The 18851-nt window shown below is 48.7% G+C and overlaps 1 protein-coding gene across 2 annotated transcripts in view; it reads left to right on the top strand.

Moving 5' to 3' along the window:
* Nucleotides 1-2559: 2559 nt before the first annotated feature.
* The window catches only part of SNX19 (sorting nexin 19), a 51257-nt gene continuing 34965 nt past the window's right edge, over nt 2560-18851 (top strand). Inside the window, exons 1-7 of one of the 2 annotated variants that reach the window (XM_005303910.5) lie at nt 2560-4925; nt 6158-6296; nt 7583-7683; nt 8238-8357; nt 11132-11262; nt 15069-15165; nt 16017-16167. In XM_005303910.5, the coding sequence (XP_005303967.2) occupies nt 3273-4925; nt 6158-6296; nt 7583-7683; nt 8238-8357; nt 11132-11262; nt 15069-15165; nt 16017-16167 (2392 nt within the window). In that variant the 5' untranslated portion in view covers nt 2560-3272. Of the gene's footprint in view, nt 4926-6157; nt 6297-7582; nt 7684-8237; nt 8358-11131; nt 11263-15068; nt 15199-16016; nt 16168-18851 lie in introns of both variants that reach the window. The other variant, XM_065570438.1, reaches the window with a different exon arrangement.

Here is an 18851-nt window from a genome sequence, read left to right as displayed (position 1 = left end):
TGCTGGGACCCAGGGCAGAAAGCCCAAGCCCACTGCCTGGGGCTGAAGCCGAAGCCTGAGCAACTTAGCTTCATAGAGCCCCCTGTAGAGTGGGGCCCCTGGCAATTGCCCTGCTTGCTATCCCCTAATGCTGGCCTTGGCTTTTATATGCAGAAAAACGGCTTTTGTGGCACAGGTGGGCTGTGGAATTTTTATAGCATGTTGTGGGGGCTCAGAAAGGAAAAAGGTTGAGAACCCCTGCCGTCTAGCGCTCCTTACACTTGCTGGGGAAAGCTACAACCCTGCTCTAGGACCTGCTTTATTAAAGGCCTAACCCCTCAGGCTTGAGAGTCCAAAGCAGCTAACAGCAGTGTGGCTGTTCCTATCTGGAGCCCTGCTAGCACAAGTGTGTCCATCCCATATTGGGAGGCTTGCTCCCAGCTGCAGTGTAGACACACCCACAGGGAGCCTGTGGGAGAGGGAGGCACTGACCCCAGAGGAAGTATGGGGTAGTGGTTAGAGTGCTAATCTAGACTCAGGAGATCTTGGTTTCAGTCCCTGCTCTGCTACAGACTTTCGGTGTGACCTTGGGCAAGTCACCTAAGCCCAGAGCCTCAAAGTTACTTAGGCTCCTAAATACCAGGTACAATAGAAATGGGAATTAAGCACCTAAATACTTTCAAGGATCTGAGCCTTAGTCTTTCTGTGCTACAGGAATGGGGGCAATATAAGTACCTAAGGCTATGTAAGAACCTAAATGCACATCAAGTTGTTCCTGATTAACTCCATGTGTGGATCTTTTATGCCAGAATAAGTGGAGAGGATTAAGCTAAACAGGAACACTGCACTCTTATTCCGGAGTAAGAGTTTCCACACATGGAGTAAATCAGGAATAACTCCATGTGAAGTCAGGCCCTAAGACAGGTAGATCTCCTGAGTCACAGCCCAGTATCTTTAACCACAGGATCAAGTGAGAGGCAAGGGCTGTAAGGTAGAGATGGTCTATTTTTCTATTTTCTCAGTCTTTGAGCACTTAACAAGTGATACCTAAAAATGATAACTGCTAATGAAGCTTGGTTGTTTAATACTAGAGTCGGGATCACACAGTAAAGCAGGGGTCGGCACATCCCTTGGCCCGCGCCGCTTCCCGCCGCCCCCATTGGCCCGGGACGGCGAACCGCGGCGAGTGGGGGCAGCGATCGGCCGAACCTGCCGCGTCAGCAGGTAAATAAACTGGCCCGGCCCGCTAGGGTGCTTACCCTGGCAAGCCGCGTGCCGAACGTTGCCGACCCCTGCTGTAAAGTTTGGACCTCACCTGGATCCAAATCTGAATTTCCCAAAGCTCAGTGGTGTTTGGATCTGATGCTCTGATTCAAGCAGATTACAGAGACCAGATCTGCTTCCAGTTATGAGCTTTCCTGGGGAATGTCCGATTGGGAAATCCCATTCACTCATCTCCATGTCAGTCAGGTTTCACTGTAATTACCTGAGTCAGCCATGATAGTTACGTGGTTAGGTAATTGTAGCCGGATACTTTTGTAACACTGCATTTCTAACATCTCGTTCCTGCCTTGCTGATCCAGGATGCAAGTTCTCAGGAGCACCCAGCCTCTTCCATGATGGTATAAAATCAGGAAGAGAGCAATCTCATGTTTAGAATAAGGGACTGAGGGCTAGGGAACACCTACGTTCTATTACCGACTCTTTATGGGAAGTCACTTCACTGTGCCTCAGTTTCCCCATCTGCCAGCAGGCAGCAGGGAGGTGAGGTGTAATTCACTAATGCACTTCAGGCTGTAACTTGAAACCACTGGAATGGGTTTCTGGGTTGCAGGTGGGCTTGGTTTGAGAGAGATCCGGTAGGGGAATGGGAATTGAAACAAGGGGTGCTTGGGAGGTTTGTGGCCAGCGCTGACTGGGAGTAGGGTGACCAGACAGCAAGTGAGACAAAATCAGGACGGGGGTGGGGGGTAATAGGAGCCTATATAAGAAAAAGACCCCAAAATCGGGACTGTCCCTATAAAATCAGGACATCTGGTCACCCTAGCTGGGAGGGCAGATACTGCTCTAGCTACTTCAGTGTTTGTGGGATTTTTACACCACGTGGGCTCGTGTCTTTCCTTTGGCTGCCCCAGATGTTACACTGTTGATTATTATTTGCTAGGTTTCAGAGTAGCAGCCGTGTTAGTCTGTATCCGCAAAAAGAACAGGAGTACTTGTGGCACCTTAGAGACTAACAAATTTATTAGAGCATAAATATTGAGGAGATATGTTTATGCTCTCTGTATGTGTGTATACATATCTCCTCAATATTTATTCCACTCTGTATGCATCCGAAGAAGTGGGCTGTAGTCCACGAAAGCTTATGCTCTAATAAATTTGTTAGTCTCTAAGGTGCCACGAGTACTCCTGTTCTTATTATTTGCTAGTAAAAGCCACCTCAAGTCCCCAGGATGTGCTAGTGGCTGCATGAGCAGAGACCATGTTTTGAACTGCCGCAGTATTTTCTGTGCTGCTGCTTCCCTTTCACTAGATGGCACTGAGAAACGCCTCTCTGTGCTGCTTTGGGCCTTTCCCTTTCCCCTTTCGCTGGCATCTCCTTGGCAGAGGCAGATCCGGCAGCTCTCAGACAACAGCCCTGAGCCACCAGCCCCAGGTCCATTTCCTGGCAGGAGAAGGGCCAGCAGCAGGCAGGGGGAGCAGCTGCTGAGTCAGCCACAGATGCCAAGCGGAGCTGGGAGAGAGCAAAGGAGCCAAGCGCCAGCAATGCCTGGCAATGCAGCACTCAGACAAACCCGTGACGTATTCCAGCGAGCACCCGGTTAAGGCCCTGTGGGTGGCAGCAGGATTTGAGAGCCCACTGGCTTGGCAGGGGGTTTATAGGGAAAGTTGGGGTGCAGATGTGGGGGGAGGAGAGGCTAGGGTCGCTCTGCCCCTGTGATCTGAAAAGCAGGAAGTTTTTCACCCAGCTGTAGTTTTTAAAGCAACTCATGTCGTTCCAGGAGTCAGTGGTTTTAAAGGGGGCTGGTTGGCCTGGCTGGTTTGGTCTTACCTGGGGCTGTGACAAAGAGAGAGGCAAAGGTGCCTTTGCAAAGCGCCTCCTGGCTTGTAATCCGTGGCTCGGTGGGGCTGTCTGGGTGCTGGGGTTTGGCAGTCAGCAGAGAGTAGTTTGCGTTTGCCTCTCCTGTGTCCCAGCTGGTTGGATGTGATGTTTACAAGGTGCTGATCTGCCTGGGCTGGGGAAATAGGCTTTCAGACTTGCAAGCCCAGCACCAAGCTCCCTGGTTCTTTCGATGGAAAACCAGAGGATGCTAAAGACGCAGGAGTCCTGCGCTAGCCTAGGCAGCGGGCTGAGCGATCTGGTAGGCAACAGGAAGTTGATGGTTTTGGGGGCCCTGTTAGCCTGGTTATTAGTCGTCCACTTGCTGGTTAACGTCTGGCTGCTTTGCCTCCTCTCCGGCTTGCTGGCAGTGTTGGGGGGATGGCTGGGGTCCCAGGCCGTCATCGGCACCCGCAGCCGGCTCCACTTGGAACGGTTCGTCCTGCTGGAGAGTTGCCTGCAGAGCCCCGAGGCGGAGAGGCAGCTGGACGAGGAGATTGACCGCATGATCCAGAAGATCATCCGGGACTTTGTGTCCTCGTGGTACCGGACGGTCAGCAGCGAGCAGGGCTTTGAGGACGAGGTGAGGAAGGCCATGACAGGCCTGGCCTTAGAGCTCAAAAGGAGGATGGCACTGGTGGACAAGCAAGCCTTGACCCATAAGATTCTCTTGCTTTGTGGTTGCCACCTGCAAAGCTATATGAAAGCAAGGGAGAGCATGGAGGCTGCAAGGAGCCCGGCAGGACCAGCTCAGCTGGCAGACCAGCTCTGGCGAGCATACAGTGAGCTCTCTGCCCCACACCCAGCTGTCCAGAGCCCAGCCATGGAAGTGAACTATGCCCGGAGCATTGTGGACCTGTTGCTTCAGGTGCTGGTGCCCAAGCCTCACCTGGAAACTAGGACCGGGCGCTTCGTGGTGGTGGAGCTGGTCACCTGCAATGTTCTTCTGCCTATGATCAAGAAGATGTCTGATCCTGACTGGATCAACCTGTTGCTAATTGGGATTTTCTCCAAGATGGGCAGCAAAGGGGTGAGAAGGGGAAAGGGGGATGAGCCTCCATTGGCCGCCTCCCCCTGCCAGCCCACAGTGCCGAATTCTTTGCCACTGAAAGTTGTGGCACCATCTCCAAGGCCTTCAGAGCTCCCCAGTTACGATGTGGTGGACAGTCTGGAGTGCAACCCCCAGGAAGCGGAAGAGGGGAAGGACGTGACGAGCGGAGAGCCTGGTGCTGATGCTGACGGTAGGAAAGCCGGGAGCACGCCCGTGCACTACCCCCAGCCAGATACTCTGGGCTCCCTCTTCCTGTGTGAGGACTCAGAGCTGGAGTCCCCTATGTCTGACCTCGGCAAGGACTCTGATTCCGTGGTGCTGTTGTCCACGGAGGAATTCCTCACTGACACATTCCAGGATTCCTTTGGGGTGCTGGAGGGGCCGAACGGCCTGGACCAAGAGGACGGTGTGGTTGCTAAGGATGGGTATCTGGAGGAGAGCACCGCCTCTAGCTCTGAAACGAGCGTCCTCCCCTCTGCGCTGGGCCGGTGCCCTGACATACAAATCGACTCCGCAGTGGAGAGGGAAGAAAGCTTGGCCTCTGTCACCGCCCTGCTGGATGATCCAGAGAAGCCTTTCTTGAGGCGACCGTCCTTTCTGGAGAATCCAGCGAAGAGTCCCCTGGACCCCAGCCAGCCGCCTCTCCCACTTTACTCCTCCCATACCTTCAGCTTTGAGCCGCTCAGTAGCCCTGACAGCCCAGTCATCATCCAGAACCTGCGGATAACCGGAACCATCACTGCCCGGGAACACAGCGGGACAGGGTTCCATCCCTACACACTTTACACGGTCAAGGTGATACAGTCACTCCTCTGTTCTTGTTGGAGGGGGGGCATTGCAGGAAGGCCAATGCTCTGGAAGAGAGGATCAGCAAGGTGTTTTAGGCCAAGCTAATTGCCCCCTCCGCTGGGAGCTTTGGCCATAGCAGGGCAGGTTGATTTAAATCTGTGATTTCAATGACCAAGTGGAAAACCTTGATTCGAAATCCTCAATTTCAATCAACTTTTCCATTTGTACTTCAGTTCTTCTCTAAAGAAAGATGTATTCTCCTTGGCTGAGATGATCATAAAAATCATGTTGATTTACAACTAAAGAAAGCCTTCACATGAGATTTGGTACCTAGGAAGGTACACTATAACTAGCTATATTTATTTAAGCAACTGTATAGCTTAATATTTTCAGACTTTTATTAATTGTACATATTTTTTTTTTTGTAGTATGGAAGAAAATGGTGAATGATCTATTGCAGACAACCTATGGCACGCATGCCGAAGGTGGCACGCGAGCTGATTTTCAGTGGCACTCTCACTGGTCATTGGTCTGGGGGGCTCTGCATTTTAATTTAATTTTAAATGAAGCTTCTTAAACATTTTAAAAACCTTATTTACTTTACATACAACAATAGTTTAGTTATATATTATAGACTTATAGAAAGAGATCTTCTAAAAACGTTAAAATGCATTACTGGCACGTGAAACCTTAAATTAGAGTGAATAAATGAAGACTCGGCACACCACTTCTGAAAGGTTGCCGACCCCTGATCTATTGCTTATTTACCACTATTGTGCCATATTTATTAAGCTTCACCTCACAAGGTAGATGTTTTCCCCCAATTCTTTCTTTTTATAGAAAAGCAGCCTTTAACTCAAAGGTTTTGATAGAGGCTCATGGATTCAGCATATTTATTGTTTGTTCAAATGTTTTAAGAGATTATAATAAGTTTAGGCCTTAACATATTTTGTATTAAATTCAGATTTCATTTTAAATCGGTTTATTTTTGAAAACAAAAAATGTATTTGAATTGTAAATAACAAAAATCAAATCCCGTTTAAATTACTTAAAAAAAAAACCCTCCACTTTTATCCACCCCGGGAGGTAGTGTGGGCCCAGTGGTTAGAGCGAGAGATTGAGAGTGGGTATTCCTGGGTCTCATCTCCTGGCCCAGGGAGGGATCTTTGTCCCTAAGGTGTGTCTTGTGGTCTCCACAAGTTAACGACTGACTAATGGCCTGCCCTCTTCCTCCGCAGTATGAGACCGCGCTGGAGAGTGAGAACGCCAACAGCCTCCAGCAAGTGGCCTACCACACGGTGAACCGGCGCTATCGCGAGTTCCTGAACCTGCAGACCAGGCTGGAGGAGAAACCCGAGCTGCGGAAATTCGTTAAAAGTCAGCACTCAAGCTGGTTCCCTGTAAAAGCCCTAGCTGCCTTCCCCACCTCCCTGCCCCTCCTTGCCACCTCTGCATGGCACTGCTTGGCTAAATATAATGGGTGCCCCATTGAGACGGCCCGGTGAGCGTCCATAGGCCAGCATACGGTGGGCTAACAGGAGGCTAGGATGACCTCAGTATTCCCCCTGCCTCTCTCTGAACTTCATCTGAGTTCCCAAGTGCCCCCTTCTGGCCACAGTGAGAGAGATCCTGCTCCCCACCTCCCCCAATGCATATCAGCCATTCTCCCTGCTGTAGGAGCCTCTGCAGCACTGCCCAGTCCATCCTCTTCCTGATATCCCTGCCTGTTGTGCACTGTGATCCACAACAGCAGAGAGGGGTGTGGGTCAGCCAGCAACACTGGGCTAGCTCCCCCGGGACGGGAACGGGGCTCTCAGAGTGGTGGGCGGGAGCTGGTCACCCCTTCCTGATTGCTGATGGGTGGGTGCTTCAAGGAGCATCACTGTAGGTTCCAGGAGCAAGCCCTGTGGTAGAGGTGACCAACATGCAGCGCAAGCACCAAATATGGCTCAACCGAGTGCAGCTCATGGCTTCCCTAATCCAAATCACTGCAGGCGTTAACTGCTGGGGGACTCCAACGACAAGCAATTCCCGTTCCTCTGCCAAGCTAGTTAGAAGAGAGGATGCCGGGGAGGAGTGTCCATGTCTGGTAACGGGTGCACATCAAAGTGCAGAGCAGGACTGGCTGCTAGATTCCTCCTAAGGTCTTAACATAGCCCTTGCTGCAGCCCAGATTAGGATGTCCCTTTTCTAACGTAATGGGGGGCCCTTGACTAAGCAGTGGAGAGCTGGTCAGACAACAGAATTTCCATACCATAGGAGCCTCTGGTTTTGAGAATTATTTTCATTGTGATTTTGGAATGAAAAGTCGGGGTTTTGAAATCTCCAGCCCACTGGAAAGTCCATTGTTTGGATAATGCTGAAACATTGTAATATAACAACTTATTACAGATAATAAATTCTCTCGGGTTGTCTATTATCTCTTAACCAACACCTCCAGTCCTTTGGCATTGCAGAGGCCTGTGTCTTAAAAGACTTGGGAAGAAAGCTCTGTATATATTTGAGGCCAGATCCTTTCACCCTAGTTCATGCAGAGCATTAATCTACTCTGCCATTGGCCTATGGGTGTAGTAAGTTACTCCTCAGCGTGAGTCGGGATTTAACCCTTTATTAACATTACTGATGCGTCTTATTTTTACTTATGCATGTGTTTTATTTTGAAGATGTCAAAGGTCCAAAGAAACTTTTTCCTGATCTTCCGTTTGGAAACATGGACAGTGACAAGGTGGAAGCCAGAAAAAGTCTCCTGGAATCGTTCTTGAAGGTGAGATGTTCTCTCAGGTCCCTATCGTTAAACAGACTCAGCCGCCTCTCTCTTCCTTATGACTGTGATCTGTTTGGGCAGGATCCATCTGTGTGACTGAACAGAGCAGAGTAGTGAGGGACTAGTTAGAGCAGAGGACTGGGAACACACTTCCTGGACTTTTATCCTGGCTTTGCCACATGTGTATGTGACCTTGGGCAAGTCAAACTTTCAGAAATGGCCTCTAACTTTTTTTTTTCGAGGGGGAGGAGGCAACAAGAGAAGCCTTGGTCTGCTTTTTCCCCCTACTGACTCCAAATCATCCATACAAGGCATGACTTTGCCCTCTTGCATTTTATGGAGGAGGGAAGAAATTCAGGGTGGATAGCTCAACAAATACCCTGTCGGAGTGTGGGAGAATTTTCCCTGGGGAGTGGTGGTCATGCAGTCTCTTGGAACATCTGGAGACTAGAGCATAAAAAACAATCTGGTACTGATCACCAGGAGAGATGGACAACAGGCTTTACCAGGACTCATCTGTCTCTGAGGACCCAACCCTGTGTTTTCCTTTGCAGCAACTGTGCAGCATTCCCGAGATTGCCAATAGTGAGCAGGTGCAGGAGTTCCTCGCCCTGAACACGGACGCCAGGATCGCGTTTGTCAAGAAACCCTTCGTGGTCTCCAGAATAGACAAGGTACCTTCATGCCCCTGTGTAGCTGCCATCTGCTGAGCTCCATTTGTGTGAACGCTCTCATCCTAACGCATTAAAATACTTTCTCCTCCTAGGCTTTTGTCTGCCTGTTGTTATTTATTAGCATCTAGAGGCCCCAGCTGAGCTCTGGGACCCCGCTGTGCTAGGTGCTGTACATACCCCTGGTTAGAGACAGTCCCTGCCCCAGAGAGCTTGCAATCTGCATGGCCGCAGAAGTGGAGAAATGAAGTATTTTAATCCCCCTGTCACAGTGGGGGAAACCAAGGCACAGAAATATCGAATGACTTGCCTATGGAGTCTGGGTCACTGGAGTCACAGTCCCCTGCTTTAACCATAAGACCACCCTTGCTTGCTTTGTGCAAATGGCGTCTGTGACCCAAATTGCTACCCTTCCCATCAAAAGCATAGGACGTTGTAGGTAACAGAAGGGGAAAGAAGAGGAGACAGAGGGATGGTTCATTCATTCAATGATCACTTTTCCCACCCCATCTTGCAAGTGCCCAGCTCAGTTGATGAGCTCAAGTGTTGGTGATTCGGAAAGATACTAACTCTTATGTGCCTGGTGCACCTTTGGGTACTCTTCCCCAGATCTCCTGGATTGTGAGCTCTCTGAACAAATCTCCTGAGTGGTAACATGTGTTATCTGATCTCAGGTTATAGGAGGGGTGTAAGATACCTACAACCTACACATTGTGTTTTTCCTAGGAAACCTTGCTGCATAGATATTTTAATAATTAGATAAAGATGCATAGTCTAGTAGTTAGAATTGGGGATTGGTACTCATGGGTTACTGTTTCAGAGTAGAAGCCGTGTTAGTCTGTATCTGCAAAAAGAACAGGAGTACTTGTGGCACCTTAGAGACTAACGAATTTATTAGAGCATAAGCTTTCGTGGACTACAGCCCACTTATTCTATATGCATCCGAAGAAGTGGGCTGTAGTCCACGAAAGCTTATGCTCTAATAAATTTGTTAGTCTCTAAGGTGCCACAAGTACTCCTGTTCTTTTTATGGGTTACTGTATTTACATCAGCTGGCCAATCCCTGATTGTTAATGGGCAGTTTTTATTTATTTATTTATTTAATGAGAGCAATACAAAGTTTTCAAACCTGTCCTTTACAGATCGGTTTCTGCTTGGGCACCTGGGTGCACGACTGCTTGTTAAAACCACTTGGGTTAAGGCTTAGCTGAATGCCTGGATGCGCAGTGTATTTGGCTCTGAATGAATGAGAGTGATGCTTTTTATAGCTTTCCCTTCTTCGTTCTTCCAGTTTCCAGAGTGCTGAAATATACACAGCCCAGCGCAACAGCCATCCCTCCCCCAAACAGGGTCCTGCCCCTCCTCCCTCTACAACAGTCACACTGAAAGTTCCCTTGATTTATCCAAAGTCTCAATTTTCCAAATTTACTCTGTCCCCTGTGATGTTCACACAATCCAGGCTGTCCTGCCCTTGGGAAAATGGTTCAGACAGCGTCCCTGCATTGAAGATATTGCAATCTAATTTAAACACACTTGACATGCTGGCCAACACTTCCTCTCGTGGTGCACCTGGTGCCCATAAACAAAATCAAAGTGAAATCAGTCTCTCTTCCTTTTGCTGTTGCATTAAAATCCTAGCACGTGCCTCTCCCAGATGGAATCTTGCCAGAGCAGTAGCTGCTCCCATGCCCTGAACACCCCAAGCAAGGGCTCTATCTACAGATGGATCACTTTCAGCGCCTGCCACTCCACTGAACCCCCGGCAGCTCCAGTAGGGGCACTTTAAGAAGTGTCCTTTACAAGCATATGTGCGGTTCAGACGGTTTAACAGGCCTCCATCTAAAATGTTACCTGGAGAGACCCTGTGACTCTCAGGTTATGTCTACCCTGCGGTCAGAGGTGTGACTGCAGTGCATGTAGGCATCCCTGAGCTAACTTTGATTTAGCTAGCTCGAATAATGATTGCTAGCAGCAGCACGGACTGTACAAGCCCACCCAGCACCTGGGTATGTACTTGCCACGGCTTCACTGCTATTGTTATTCCAGCTAGCTAGATCAACCTTAGCACTGAGTCTGTCTCCACAAGCTGTGATCTCCCGCCCACAATTGCAGTGTAGGCCTGGTCTAAAGGGGAGCGCCTGTCAGCCATGGGAGCAGAGACGGGAAGGAGAGACTGAAGCTAAGTGGAGGTTTGAGCTGCCCATCAGTTCTTGTCCGTTTCTCTGGGCATCTTGGCTACCCCTTTGCCCCTAATAGCTAGGGATAGCTCAGTGATTTGAGCATTGACCTGCTAAACCTAGGGTTGTGAGTTCAATCCTTGAGGGGGCCATTTAGGGATCTGGGGCCCAAAAAAAAAAGAAAATCTGTCATGGATGGTACTTGGTCCTGTTGTGAAGGCAGGGGACTGGACTCAGATGACCTTTCAAGGTCCTTTCTAGTTCTATGAGATAGGTATATCTCCATATTAAAAAAAATCTGTTAAGTGGCATTATGGGCCCATGCCTTGTCCCACTGGCTTCCCCAATAACTCCCATTGACTCTGCTGACAGCAGGACCTTACCCTAAAGGAGCATGGATGACATTTTTTGGTGCAGCATTGAGCTCTTTTAATCCCAAAGTGAAGGTTGTTCTGGCCGTGCCACATTCTTCTTCCTCCTTAGTAGCGGTCGATAGGCAGTTACCGGCTGAGTTGGAAGCCAGAGGACACCTCTTTCTGGAACATGGTATCTTCCTCTTTCACGAGGAGCTAACCACCTTGCTTTTCCCACCCCTGGCAGATTGTGCTCAATGCCATTGTGGACACTTTGAAGACGGCGTTTCCCAGGTCGGAACCTCAGAGCCCAACGGAAGAGCTCAGCGAGGCAGAGGTGGATGGGAAATCCCAGACGGATGGGAAGAAGGCTAATAAGTAAGGACTCTTTTTTTCAGGTTATGCGTAGCATGTTGACAGTATCAGTGGACTGAACATAGGATAATTAGTGCTTCAAGGCAGCACCAAATACCAGGCTTGATGTTGGGTGCTTTGAAATGGTGAGTAATATGCAGCCGTCCTACCTTGTGCTGTGACTCCATTACATTTTACAAATTAAGCAGGGTCAACTTGGGTCAGTATGTGAAGAGGAGACCCCAAGGGGAACACTCAGATATTCCAGGAATTGGTGCTGGCTGATGATAGGTGGCACTCTTCCCATGGGATCTGCACTGAAACATTGTATTTTGTGCTGTTGGAGGTGCAATGCATTGGAGGACATGCTTATGTTATTGAAGGATTGCATTATAATCTTTAAACCAATGCACAAGCTGTACCAGTGAAATGCGGCTTCCTCTGGGGTGAAGCGCAGCTGATGTTTAAACAGCAATAGTGGCAACCATCCACAATACTTTAGGACACAATCCCAAATCCAGCTGAAACTGCAAGGGAGTTTGCGGGAGGAAGAATGTAATTTCAATACCTGAGTTTTGATTTGGTCCAGACTTGGGGGTTAACCCCCACTCCCCTTACCAAAAGTTCCACAAGCTCTTTGCGGTGGCCAGTGGAATGGCCAGTGAATGCTGGAGTGTTTATCCTGTGGCATAAGCCGAGGATACTGCATGTACTTTGCTACATAAGTGTTTACTATCTGCTGTTGCTAAAGTCAACAGAAGCCGCTGGTCAACTTGGTTGGAATGCATGTATGTGTATACATATGTGTTTTCCTGAAAGGGGATGTTTTGCTTCAAAAAGCTGCTCTGAACAGTTTTTTTCTTTCTTTTCTTTTTTAGTCAGATTTGGGGCAATCTTGGCTGGAAAGAACATTCCTTAGCTATAAACAGACTTTTTAATTGATCCAAAAAGCAAACAGCCCTTCCAGATCCTTCAGACCTCTCTGTGTCTGCACATTTAATAGTTGGGTTACACAATCCTACTTAGGGCGTTTGATAGCAAAAGGTTTTATGAACATGTGTTATGTTAATGTATATGCTTGTGTATAAGTGACTACCGCTCACTGAACAGAAATCTCTATTTAAAAAAGAAATATTGACCGGCATAGGAGGGCCTGTGTGTGTGTGTGTGTGTGTGTGTGTGTGTGGATAAGAGAAGAGCTATGCACATGGATATATACGGCGGGAATTCCATTCTACTTATTGTATTGTTAATCATAGAAATCTGGGGCTGGAAGGGACCTCAAGAAGTCATCAAGTCCAGCCCCTAGTAACCCTAGACCAACAACCTCCCTTGGAAGCCTATTCCAGAGCTTAACTACCCTTATTGTTAGACAGTTTTTCCTAATATCTAACCTAAATCTCCCTTGCTGCAGATTAAGTCCATTCTTCTTGTCTTGCCTTAAGAGAACAATTGATCACCATCCTCTTTATAACAGCCCTTAACACATTGGAAGCCTGTTATCGGGTCCCCTCTCAGTCTTCTTTCCTCAAGACTAAAGCATGCTCAGTTCTTTTAACTTTCCTCATAGGCCAGGTTTTCTAAACCTTTTATCATTCGTGTTGCTCTTCTCTGGACTCTTTCCAATTTGTCCACATCTTTCCTAAATTGTGGTGCCCACAAGTTGACACAGTACTCCTGCTGGAGCCTCACGAGTGCCAAGTAGAAAGGGACAATTACCTCCAGTGTCTTACATACAACACACCCCAAAATTATATTGTTCTTTTTTTTTTGGCAACTGCATCACTTTGTTGGCTTATATTCAGTTCATGATCCACCATAACCCCTAATTCCTTTTCAGCACTACTATTGCCTAGCCTGATAGCCTCATTTTGTAGTTTTACATTTGATTTTTCATCCTTCCTAAGTGTAAAACTTTGCACTAGTCTTTATTGAATTTCATCTTGTTGGATTCAGAGAAATTCTCCAATTTGTCAAGGTCACTTTGAATTCTAATCCTGCCCTCCAAAATGCTTGTAATCCCTCCCAGCTTGGTGTCATCCGCACATTTTATAAGCATCATCTCCACTCCGTTATCCAAGTCATGGTGGTTGATTAGGGCACCCAGAGCTTTGAATTGGCATGTTGAGTTCTTTTTATTATTATTTTAAATCTGAATTTAGAAAAAATGGTAACCAGTGTATAAGAAGTGGGCGTATACATCTCTATGGTGGGGAAGGATAGCTCAGTGGTTTGAGCATTGGTCTGCTAAACCCAGGGTTGTGAGTTCAATCATTGAGGGGGTAATTTAGGGATCTGGGGCAAAAATCTGTCTGGGGATTGGTCCTGCTTTGAGCAGCGGGTAGGGCTAGATGACCTCCTGAGGTTCCTTCCCACCCTGATATTCTATGTATCTAGAACCACAACCACAGTAATATAAGGCTGCAATGGACCTTAACAGGTTATCTAGTCCATGCTCCCCATGTAAAGGCAAGCTTAAGTCAACCCTAGATCATGTGTGTGTGTGTATGTATATATATATGGTAGCCAGAGCTGCACTGTCACTGTTGTGCAACATCCTGTCAGTGCTTCCCTGGGCCCAAAGCACCAGCCAGGGCTGCAGTCTCCTCAGGAGGTGGGCGAGGCAGCATGGTGCTTGCAGGGCCCATGGCTATCACTGACTCCTGCATGCTGTGCTCACCCTGAAATATCCCTGTTCTGGGTCAGAAATTCCAGCCTCAGAAGCTGAGCTCCTCCATCAATATCTAAGGCACCCCCAGCCCAAACCCTTGGCATGGGGAAACAGAGGCACAGAGAAGCGAAGTGAGTTGCCCAATGTTGCATGTAGGTCAATGGAATTGCTGGGAATAGAACCCAGGAGCCCTGGCTGCTGCTGCTAACCACTAGACCATGACTGTGTTGCAGACACCTGGAGTGTGTATTCTGGGTACCCACGTGGTCTGTAAGCCCTTATGGAGACTCCCTTTGCAGGACCCCCCCTTTTATAGCATGATACAAGCGCTTCTTTGACAGGGCTTATCATGGCACGTACAGAGCCATTCACGGTATGTATCCGATGCTGCTTTACATTCAAAAATTACCTAGGACCTTTGGAAATTATACCTACCGAGTGGTTTGCCTAGGGCCACTGGGGGTTACAGGCAAGGCCGGCCCTAGACCAAATGGCGCCCCAGGCGAGGAGCATCTTTGGCACCCCCCCTCTCCCATTTGTTACCTTATTTTTTTATTGCATTTGTAATTCATTCATTTTTCACTAACCTCCTAGAATGTTCTGGACCTTGGTAGAATCTCGTGGAACCTTCCAGACTTTCTGAGAACGACATTTCCCAGAATGTTGTCAGCCATGTGAACAAGGTTCACAATATCGCAGCTGGGCTCTTACTTCACTTCATTCTGTTCTTATACCTCACTGACTGACTTGCGACGTCCTAACCAGCGAGGGCCTGGCTGACAACATTCTAGAAGGTTCGAGGAAAATACAGTTCTCAGAAAGCCTGGAAGGTTCCACGAGATCCTACAAAGGTCCAGAATGTTCTAGGAGGCTAGTGAAAAATGAATCTGCATACGGAATGCTTGAAACATGTCACTTCAAATGTTCTACTTTCCCTTTTGTCACTAACAACAAAAACAACACCCCAAGCCCAGTGCCTCCCAAGCTTGGCACCCCAGGCAGTCGCCTGCCCCTTTATCTGGCCCTGGTTAAAGGATAGATCAGAGCTGGTTTCCTTTCACAGCAGGGTGGCTTTCTGTGTTCTTAGCTGCCGCTTTAGCAACTCCTCACATCAGATTAAGGACAAGGCATTAAACTCCGCTCTGTCTCTCTTCCCCAGGACCAGGCTGAGGTTCCCGTCCAGTAAAATTGCTCCCGTGCTGAGCGTGGCCGAAGCACATGAGAGGATCCTGTATGGCCTGAGGGAGGGCAGCACTGTGAGTGCGCATCCTGCCGAGGATGCTGGTCAGGTGGCCAGGACCATGGGTCTTTGGGAGACTGTTTGATGGCCGAACTGGAAAAATCTAGGTGTACAAGGGATGTGGTGCAGTGGGGACCCCATGTAGCGTATTCACTGCTTGCTGCTGCTGGAGACAGTCACCAGTGCAACTAGTTTGATAGTCTGAGCCAACATGAAGCTAGTTGCATGGTTAGTTCAAGAGGGGCCCAGTGCCTAGCAGGATTCTTACCAGCCAAGCAGGAAGAGCATTCACAGACCTATTGGGGAGACCAGGGCTGCAGTAGTAAAGGGGGGCTGCAGGTGAGGAAAGGCCTTGGTGGCAGGAACCATCTCTTTGTTGTATCTTTGTGCAGCGCCTAGTACACAGGGCCCTGGTCACTGGGCACTACCGCAGTCCAAATAATAAATGGGCAGAGCTGGTTGGGGTAGAAGGGTTGTTGGAGATGAAGGCAGGTGAGTTGGGCATCTAGGGCTGGAATAACAAAGGGTGTTGCAAGACAAGAATGAGATGCATTGGCACAGCTGGGGCATGGTTCTGGAGCCCAGAAGCAGGAACTGGTGTTGCAGGTTGAAATAGAAAATGAATGGCAGCAACAGTGACTCCCTGTGATCTAATTTTTATGCTTGCGGTGCTAATGGACAAGCCAGTGTGCCCTGATGGGAGCCACTGGATTCAGCAGGGCTACGCAGGGCGGAAGCCGGGAGAGGCTATGGTTCAGGGCAGTGGTTAGCTGTTCGTATGATGCAGAGTAGTTGGATGGGATGGGTTGCCAGTTATAGCCACCTGCTTCCCAGTGCTGTGGCCCTGACACATGGCTGTTTCCTCAGGTCTCTGACGCCTTGTCCCTGGCCGGGATGGAGTCCTTCATTCAGAAGCAGGAGAAGTTGCTGGAGGCGATGTCCAGCGAGGCCCCGGAAACTGAGGGGTCAGGCCCCACGTACATTCCGCAGCAGACGGTGCACCAGAAGGATGACCCTGGTAAGCTCCTGCCTGCCAATGCCCCTCCACCCCACCCCATCACTTGGCTTTTATGTTACATGCCTCCCCCATCTTCGTCAGTCTGCTTACCTCATAAGGCCTTTGGGGTCTCCTTGCCTGTCATGCTTTTGGCACTCTGATTAATGATTGAAACAACCAGACCTCTCTGGCGCCATGCTGGGAAGCAGCTGTGTGCTGGATTGTCGTTGGAAGCAAAGGGAAGAATCAGAGCCATGTGGGTACGGAGTGCATGGCTCAGTCATCTCTTTGACGCTGTCCTGTGGCAAGCGAGCAAGGGCTCTCTCAAGACTCCTCACTCGCTCCAAGCTACTTAGATGTAACCTCTTTGGGTTTCTGAGCATGTCCAGCACCCATCACAATGGGGCCCCACTCCCAGGTTGAGGTCTCCAGGCACCACTGCGATACCAGTGATAATTAATAGCTAGTGGCCAACAATCTGCAAACCAATGAAAACAAACACTGCTCCACCCAGCATAGAACAGGCTTTGGGAATTTGCTACCCAGGAGCTGGAGAGAAAAAGCCATTGCATGGTATGAAAAGGGCCTGAACAGTCTTGCACACAGTAATATTTTTAGTTGTACATGCTGAAAGGGAGTGATCCAGTCTCACGCTTTGTCCCCCCACCATGCCCAGCATTGTCTCATTTGCCTTTCTCTAAAATAACCTGTTGGCGGTACGGTGCAGGAGCCGATGGCTCACTTGTTCGTATATCTATATCTCTTTTACACCCCGTCTACAATAAAAAATCTGAATGACTCTCAACATTAGCACCACAATGATCTTTATGAGGCCGCACCCTTGAAAATTCCCACCTGGGCAGATACTTGCTGCTGCTCTGCATGACAGAACATATCCAAGAGAAAGTAACAAAGGCAGTTTGCAGAGAACAGGGTTGTCTAATACTTTGGGAGTATGAGTCTGGACTCCCGTTTGCTTGGTTTTTCCCTGATGGACCCTGGGCAAGTTATTCCACCTGTGTGGCCCTTGTTCCCTGTTTTCCAGGCAACCAGGGAGGGAATGACACTTCTGTACCCTACAGGTTGAGATGTGAAAAATGTTTATGGAGAGCTTGGAGTTCCTCTGCTGAACGTTACTATAGAGATGCATTTCCTAGAAGCGGGAGAGGGAGACATTTAATACATTTTAGTTTCAGTATTGCATTAAAAAAAAACCTCCATAAAAAAACATTAAAGTTGCAAAGTCAAGAACTCAAAAGTTAGGAAATGCCAGAATTAAGGTTGCCTGTGCAGCTGTCATTCAGTCCCCTTGCGTTTATATGATATAATACACAGTCTTTCAGAGGTTTGTAACTTGGCCAAATTTGGATGGCTTTAATGGGACCAGCAAAAGGCACATCTGTGACACTAGGGTGACCTCTGCCAAATTTCAAGTCCCTGCTCCAAGCATGGGGACACTAGAGCTTCTCAACAAAACAGTTGCAAGAATATTTTTAACATGGGCAAAACAATGTATTTTTCCCTAGTCTGTTCTTGGATGCGGCTGAGCTGTTTAAGCTGAAACTTTCCAAAAAAAATTCGTCTTGAGGCAGACACCCAGCCTGGAAGATTACAGACCAAATGGTTAAAGGCTGGTTAAGTTATAATCAACTGCAAACACGGTCTCATAATAGGAAGTGTGGGGCATCCTTATGTATAGGTAGCGGTGCCTGCCCTGCCTCTAATGAATGTGAATACATAGCGCCGCAGGGCTGTCAGGTCTGAGGTCACTGGTCTGTACAGAACAAGTGAGACGCGAAGGAGTCGTGTTTAGCTGAACTCTCGTGGAAGTCTTGCGTAAATGATACTGACTTATCTGAGCCATCACCAGACCTGGAAGCAGCGAAGGGACGGAATGGTCTGGGAGGAGAAGGGGAATGTCTGTGAAATGGCTTGCCAAGGACAACCAGAGTCCATATTTGTTGAGTAAGTGACCTGTCAGAAGAGGGGGGCACAGTGAGGTTGGCCAGCCAGTGACCTAGGCTTGGGGGAATGGACATGAAGGGAGTAAACAAGGTTAATTCATGATCATCTGTCCTGTAGCGCTGCCTTGGTTTTTGTGCGTGGTGACAACCAGCTTTGGCCCTTCTAGAGCAAATCCAAGCCCCAGAGGAATGTAATGCATGAGAGGAAATGATTCCCAGAAGGACCTGGCGGCCAAATGTGAGCCGCCGATCTTACTAGACGGTCATGTGAAAACAATTCGCGTCCAGTCTGATGGGAGCAAGGGGTCAGCTCACTGACAGCGAGGAATGAAAGCAAAACCGCTGTCCGCTCTCCTTTTGTGCAGTAACTTGAGCACGAGCAGGAGGACTCTGAAAGGTGCTCCAGCTTCAGGAGAGGATGAAGGGTCTGTGACTGGGACAGTGAGGGGAACAGGAGGTCAGCACATGGAACCTGTGCTTCAGTTTGGCCACCCGTAATATGGGGAAAGTAACGCCTCCCACCTGTGTCGCGTACCCTGAGATCTAGGGGTGCGAAAGTTCTCTAGACGGGCTAACTGCAATTAAGATCTGAAGCTTGCACAATTTGGTTAGAGAGTCCAAGGACCCTGAGGAACAGACCCGGTTACCCCGTCGAGGTCTGACAGTGGCACATCCCTGCTGATGTGTTGGTGTTTTGAACCGTTCCATTCTGTGCTGGGATACCGTCGATGCTGGGACCAG

The sequence above is a fragment of the Chrysemys picta genome, chromosome 16 (genome assembly GCF_011386835.1).
Source record: "Chrysemys picta bellii isolate R12L10 chromosome 16, ASM1138683v2, whole genome shotgun sequence".
NCBI lineage: Eukaryota > Metazoa > Chordata > Testudines > Emydidae > Chrysemys > Chrysemys picta.
Note: the sequence above shows the minus strand (reverse complement) of the source record. Positions and strands in the feature narration are given on the sequence as shown.